Source organism: Penaeus chinensis, chromosome 6 (genome assembly GCF_019202785.1).
Source record: "Penaeus chinensis breed Huanghai No. 1 chromosome 6, ASM1920278v2, whole genome shotgun sequence".
In the NCBI taxonomy this organism is placed as follows: domain Eukaryota; kingdom Metazoa; phylum Arthropoda; class Malacostraca; order Decapoda; family Penaeidae; genus Penaeus; species Penaeus chinensis.
Window position 1 is genome coordinate 19,066,300 of NC_061824.1, and position 7,500 is coordinate 19,073,799.

The window sequence follows — 7,500 nt, forward strand, 5'->3', positions numbered from 1 at the left end:
AGAGTGGAATACTGTTTGCTGGCAAGGAAATGTCTTCAGATAAAAGTAAAGAGTGGGGAGAATTCAAAAAAGACTTATAATCATAATCCATCAGTACCAACCGTTACAGAAAACGGGAAACACTCTTCGATTCCCTTCACACGAGGACAAGCACTGGCAATGGAGAAGCCAAACGTCTTACTCTCTTACTACGTGGTATCCTCAAGCACTTGAAAGACGGAAAACTGATAGTGTATCTTGAACGCATTGGCTAATGTAATAACTGAAATTAATGACTTTTGGAAATAAGTGAGGATCATTCTGTCCGCGATGAGCCATGTGGTTATACCGACCTTTCATGACGAAACATTAACTCCGCAATCATTATTCTTGCATTGATTATTTGGGTTGTAACTGGTACCTTTAAAATAAATAATATCTTCAAAATAATTTTGGGAAGCAAACTACAATAGCATTGTAAAATGTTTTATCAGTTCTTAAAATTATCTAACAAATGAACGATTTACGTAAAAAACAAACGCAGATTTGACAAAAATAATAACCGAAATATTCCGCTAAATGAAATCCCTCATCACCGGCGGGACTTATTCAAAATTATCATTTGGGTATCCATGAGCATCAAAGAAAGCAAGAATAAAGTTAACAGGCTCACATTTCTATAAAATTGATTGCAGAATGAACTAGGATAAAAAAAAAAAAAAAAAAAAAAGATGAGAAAGTTAAGTTTCTGCTCTATTCACATATACTTTGAAGTTCCTAAATGTAAAAAAAAGCGCCATACAGTTAACGATAAATTTTAGTTATTATCAAATTCCCCGTCGCTTGTGCAAACAAGAAAATAAAAATCAAAGCTGTTTTATCACATGATCATTACTGTCGAACTTTGGTAAAATTCCAGAAACTTAGAGAGCGGTATCGATATCCTTCAAAATCCTACTAATGTTAGAAAGAGTCCTAACAACATTCATCCGAGTCAACCACCTCGATGCGGAAGAAACAAACCAGACGAGACCAAGGTAGAAACCCACTTCCCACGCGCCCTACGAAGCCTACGTAACCCCTTTGGGTTGTCCCCCTCCCGCAGAGACCAACGCGGGACCCAAACACCTGTAGCCTCCTGTTGCGTGCGAGCACACACAGGGTGAAAGGGGGAAGCAGAAGGGGAGTTGAGTGGGAGTGTGTGCTGTTGGTGGAGAGGCAAAACTAACGCCCAAAGCGGCTTCCCCTACCCGGTTTACAGGCTTCGCAGTTGAGGAGGGCGTCGCGGAGCAGGGCGGTCTCCTCGCGCTGTGGAAAGATCGAAGGGAGATGAACGTTATTTTTTTTTTTTTTATTAGATATATCAATTATCTTATATATTCATCTATTTATATATATGTACCTAAGAGTCGAAGAAAATGAAATTCAAATTTGAAAAAATAACATGTTTGAACTCAAATGACGAAATTTTGATGTTGACACTTACTTGATAATATAAACCTATGATAAATCTAAAACAGCCTGGATAGGAGGTGAGCCCAAACCAAACAAAAAAAGGAGCGGTCGACACTGGCAAGGACCGTCGTCACCACGATCCAGCCAAACCGTGACCAAAACTGCCCAAGCGAAATCGTTCATCTCACCTGAGTCTGGATTTCAACCTGGAGTTCCTTGATTGTCTTGATGAGTTCGCTGAGCGTCTTGACGAGCATCGTGCCTGTGGAAGGTCAGATCTCCGTCAGAAAGGGCGGAGCAGGAGTCTGGCAGCCGGCGGTCGTCTCGGCGCTTACGGAAATAACTAACTAGTCTACTGTATCATAATTATAATGGAATTTTGAAGGAATTGTGATTCATCCAATCAAATGAAAGTAACTGAATTCGAAATTAATAATTGCAGTACTGAGTAGTTTTGCTCTGAAATTTCTGAACTACTTAGACTTTGAAAATGAAACTGATATTCATAAATAATATATATGTATATAAGTTACGAACTTACTCTTATTCTAACTAATACACCAAAAGAGCGACTTACCTCTCAGAAGCAGCATAAATATGCTGACTCTTTACTGTTGAACAAAAGATTCTAATATATTTTGATACACACTCTAAAGTCACTTACACATACACAGACGCACACATCTACAATAATAAGAAATGCCGAGCATAGCCAATAAATGCATACACATACATGAATCTTCAGTCTGTCATACATTGCATATACAGATTTCTCTGGACGGGAATATTGATAAAATATAACAAAATATTTCTCTTACTCGTAGAACATTAATGTGTCACACAATAAATCACAAATACAAGCACGCATGCACATACACACACCAACACACGCACACGCACACACACACACACACACACACACACATACACACACACATACACACACACACACACACACACACACACACACACATACACAGGGACCCCCAAAGCCGCCTGCCGTAGGATCCGCCTCCTTCCCAAGCCGGGTTCCCGACGACAGGGCAAAGGGCGCCGCGGATACTTACTGGTCTCTTCCTCGTGGGTGACGGGAATGTCTCCTGCAAGGGGTCAGAATGCATCACATGCTTCGTCCTCGTCACTGAGTTGTGTCGAGTCAGAAATAACATTTTTGGGGCAAGTTATAGAATTATTTTTTTAAAGGCTCTTTTTTAGGCCGGCCAGTTTTTCACCTTTCTTTTTTTAATAAGGATGTTCCCTTCTCTTTGGACAGGGAATGATCCTAGAGGCTCGGCAACACACACTGGGAGGCTTGTCTGTCTACCTCCCGACTGCACTTTAGGCAAATAAATCAATAATGATAAAAAGAACAATACACACAGCCTTCATGACCGAAGTGAGCGGATCGTCCTCAAAAACCTTGAGGAAATCTGCTTCCCGCGCGCACGACTTCCAACTAAGGGAACCAGTAGGCAGAAACCCGTGACATGCCGTAATATCAATGAATCTAGAGAAGATATACATAAAAAATCTGCTCCTTATTGCTCTGTTCTCCTTCTCTTTGTCTCACTTTCCCTCCATTTCGCAGATTTCTCCTCAAGGTTTCCAGCAGATGATCATCTAAACAGCCGCGGTGCACCCAGTAGAGGGGTCGGGGAGCGGGAGGGGGAGGAGGGGGAGGGTGCTCGAAGCTTCCGGTCTCGGGTAAGCAACAAGGAGCGCCCGCGCCTGCGACGACGCCTCGGCCACGCCTGCTCAGGGAGGCGATCGAAAAACCCTTCACCCTCGCCCGGCTCTTCGTAATTCAGGATTTTTTCACTGAAGGTACGTGCCAATCTTATTCAGCCGGATTTGCTTTTTCTTATCACCCGGTCTGCCGAGGCCGTGCGCCGAGGCGTCGCGGCGGGGCCCCTCCCGTCCGACTCGACTGACCTGACTTGTACGGCTCCACGAAAAGCTCTTTGGCTCCCACCACCTCCTGGTGGCTCCGAACGGGGCTCTGGGACCTCCGGATAGCGGGAGTTCTCAGGTTTGCGCTTTGGGAGTAGCGAACTCCGTAAAAGCGAGACCCGCCCTGACGGCCACCCTGGGAGTGGCCACCTGGGGGGAGGGGAAAGACTGACTCCGTAATGCTGCCGTTGCACCTCCTCGGTCTCGGCCTCGGGTCTTCGGGTCTCTGCTCCGCCGGCGTGCGAGGGAGGCTCCGAGCATTGCGTTCACATGATATCTAGCTTGTTTTTATGCTTACTCTAATACTGACAGGAATTGGTAGCACAAAAATGCACGATATATCTAATACATACGATAAAGTTACAAATGAAGTCAAATCTTAATTCAACATCTAAGAGGAAATGAATTAACACAAAAACAAAATGGTTACTTTAGGATTCGAACGAAACAAAATGAAACCAGTGACTTAAACAAAAATAACAAAACAAAAAGAAAAAACGAAACGCCATTTTTCGCTGATGCCAACACTAGCTTTTGGTTCAGCCACAAGAAGCCAAGCGAGCCTACAACCTTTCGGTTTTCTACAGGAGACGCAGCAGCAGCATTTTGGAGCAGTGCCTTTTGGGAGCTCGGAAAGCCTTCTGTCTCTTCCAGTTACTATTCTTTTTGATTTTGAGGTTTTAGAAATCGTTGATTTCGCCAAAACATAATTCATAGGAAAGCTACTTAAGTAGTAGATCCTTTTGTTTGTTTTACCTATCTTATAAAGGCATATACACAACACTATATGTATATATATATATGCATATATATATATATATATATATATATATATATATATATATATATATATATATATATATATATATATGTATATGTATATATACATATTCCGAATGCATCCCAAAATTCAACTTTTCGTGGGCCAACAATCAGTCACATTGTAATTTTAACAAAATTTCAAACAATAACAGTCAATGGTGTATATTAATCTGCTCTAGATATTAAATTGCTTAAAATATTATCAAACTGATTAAGATAATATTAAACTGCTTAAGGTATTATCGAACTGCTCATAAATATTAATAAAACTGCTTCAAAATAACGTCTTGGTGAGAGGAAAAGCTAGAGAAGAGAGTGTTTCTGAGAGCAAGACTCGCATGCGATCAGGGAGACAGGGGAAGCTCAGGTCAGCTGTTTGGTCCACGGTTCACGGGTTAGGTTTCGGTCAACAGCGGAAAGGTCAAGAGAGGTCAAGTAATGTGTGATCGGTAACGATATCTTTTCATAAATCACATGATAAATCCTGTTACCAGTCTGCAAGTGATACCATCGCAGACTTCATCGTTTTGGAAATGATATTAATTATGTCACTGTCATGAGAATGACATCATCTAAGATGCCACGATACCTGTCGTGACCTCTGTGATGACCTTGTAGGACTAATAAAACAAGGTAATGTTGAAGCGAAAACCCACAGATAGGCTCATTGCAGGTGGTTTAATCTGTTGCAGATGGTGCATCATGGCACTGTCCTTTGTGATGTCATGAAGCCATCGCAGTTAGTTGTCTCTTAAATCCTCAAGTTATGGTGTCTTACTGACGCCTCCACACACACGCAGCCGAGAGGACGGAGGAGAAGGGGCGTGTCGCTCCTGCTGCGGCGGAGGACACGCCGGCATGCACGTCTCGCGTCGTCGGGGGTGAGGGTGGGGGGGGGGGAGAAGGGCACAGGGGGATCGGAGTCGAGAGGAATAAAGGTCAAGCCCGAGAGTATCACAGTATTAATAAAGGTAATTACAGCTTCGTCCCTTCGTCGTCAAAGGGAGACAGAAATCGGAGGAAGAGGAGGAGTGGAGGAAGAAGAAGAAGAAGAAGAAGAGGAAGAGGAGGAGGAGGAGGAGGAGGAGGAGGAGGAGGAGGAGGAGGAGGAGGAGGAGGAGGAGGAGGAGGAGGAGGAGGAGGAGGTGGAGGAGGAGGAGGAGGAGGAGGGGAGAAGAGGAGGGGTAGAAAGGGAATTGAACGTGATAACGGCAGAGGAGGAGGCAGAAGAAGACTAAGCCAAGGAGGGACAGGAGGAAAATAGAAACAAAAAAATGATTAGGAAAATACAAGGACAAGGACGATGAGGACCAGGCGTATGACAAGGACAAGGAGGGTCAGCTCTAATAAAAATAAAAATAAATAAATAAAATATATAAATCTCAAAGACAACAGCCCCTCCTCTCTCCCGGCGTCCCTCAGGAGGAGGAGGAGAGGGCGGAGCCAGAAGGGCGGAGCAGCCACTACTACAGGCACGAGCATGAGATGGACGTGTTGCCCGGGCCTTACCTCTGTGGAGAGGGGTGACGGGCTGCGTGAAAATGGGACAAGGTTCACCGAACTGCAGGTTCTGACACCTCGCAGCTGGAGAGCGGCGGGCGGGGGAGGGGAGAGGGAGAAAAGAAAGAGCTCCGTCACTAAGGGCGTCTCGTCACACACATAGGAAGCCACACACTGTCAACGCTCGGGGGAGGGGAGGGGGGGGAGGGGGCACCACTCTGCCTGCACGCCTGTCGAAGTCGCCTCTGTTATAAACGTCCTCATTTCCTTGCTTAATTGCTAGCAATTATTGTGTTTATCGTATTTATGATAATCGGTACCGCAGTCCTCGTTATAAGTAACTGAATTAACTTATTATCAATATTATATTTGCCGTTTTTCATATCGCATGATAATGGTAATGATTACCATCATTACAAGATTACTGCTAATAGTTTAAACAATGACGACATGAAAAGTCTTAACACACCAACGAGAACCACAACAATATCAACAATGCTAATCAAATATAAGTAAGAAAAGTCATTGATTAAAAAAAACACGTCAACTACCATTGTTCGCCCTTGCATTTGATGGTTCTTTTTCTCCAACGCCTCATGCACCGACGATGACTTGCATGATCGCTCAAGATAACAAGTGTTCGGCCGCAAGGAGACGGCGTAAAGTGTACACAACATACACCCACATATCCCTCGTGTCAGAGAATGAATAGGCGCACGGGCGTGTATTTGCCGCGTTGCCATAAGTGCATGGGGTGTGTGGCCAGCTGTCTATTTAGATATGTGGGCGTATGTATGCCGGAGCTTTCTGTACGTATCAAAAAAGTCCCGGGGATATACACGGATAAAGGTTAGGTATCAAAACGCATGGGCGTCCTGGGCGTGAGTGCGGCGTTGCACGTGGGCCTTGGGCGTGGGCGTAAGCAGTGGTGGTCTCTACTCCCCCCCTCCCCCCTCCCCGGCGTCACAAAAAGCAAGACCCGCTGCGACACAGGTCAAAGAGGAGCCTAGAGGAGATGGGTTCAGTTACGTCCAGTCGTAAAGAGGATAATTTATGTCGGACATTTTGATCCTTCCAGATAGCTTTTGTGCTTGGACTCAAATGGGAGATGTGTTCGGGTTTGTGTTCAGAAGGAAAGAGAGAGAGAGAGAGAGAGAGAGAGAGAGAGAGAGAGAGAGAGAGAGAGAGAGAGAGAGAGAGAGAGAGAGAGAGAGAGAGAGGGAGGGAGGGAGGGAGACAAAAGAGACCAGACAAACCAGAGAGACGGAAACAGATACAGAAACAGACAGATAGAGAAATAGATCGAGAAATAGGTAGAGTGTGAGAGAGAAATGAATCAATAGGTAGATACATAGAGAGAAAAAAAAGATCGATATGGAGAAAGAGAGAAATAGATCTATAGACAGAAAGAGAATCACAAAAAAAACACGAGGAAGAACAATAAAAAAGATAATCAAGAAATGCAGTCCAGCTGGTATTTGTTAATTGGCCAATTGCTTCAGAAAGTAATTTACACTTTCCAAAAACCAAACCCGAAATAAAGAAGAGAAGAGAAAAGGACGTGTTATAGTTCTTTTATAATGCACACAGCTAACCATTCGTTACACCTTTAAGATTGCACATATATTTTTACTTTTTTTTTCTTTTATACATATATTTACTCTTTTTAGCAAGCATTTTTGAAATCACATCCATATCCATCTTATATCTACCTTTAAGATATTTAGATAACAAATAATAGACATCATTTAGAAGAGACATCAAATCCAAATGGATGCAAATTACTACACCAGA

At 43.5% G+C, this 7,500-nt stretch overlaps 1 protein-coding gene across 7 annotated transcripts in view; it reads right to left on the bottom strand.

Annotated features, from left to right (window-relative positions):
* Positions 1–7,500, bottom strand: part of LOC125026157 (cartilage oligomeric matrix protein-like) — a 101,766-nt gene that overhangs the window by 21,192 nt on the left and 73,074 nt on the right. The window contains exons 5-9 of one of the 7 annotated variants that reach the window (XM_047614428.1): positions 5,716–5,790; positions 3,367–3,534; positions 2,502–2,534; positions 1,623–1,696; positions 1,230–1,287 (exon numbers count right to left, since the gene is read on the bottom strand). In XM_047614428.1, coding sequence (XP_047470384.1) covers positions 1,230–1,287; positions 1,623–1,696; positions 2,502–2,534; positions 3,367–3,534; positions 5,716–5,790 — 408 coding nt within the window. The remainder of the gene's footprint in view (positions 1–1,229; positions 1,288–1,622; positions 1,697–2,501; positions 2,535–3,366; positions 3,535–5,715; positions 5,791–7,500) is intronic. The other 6 variants (XM_047614430.1, XM_047614431.1, XM_047614429.1 and 3 more) reach the window with 6 other exon arrangements.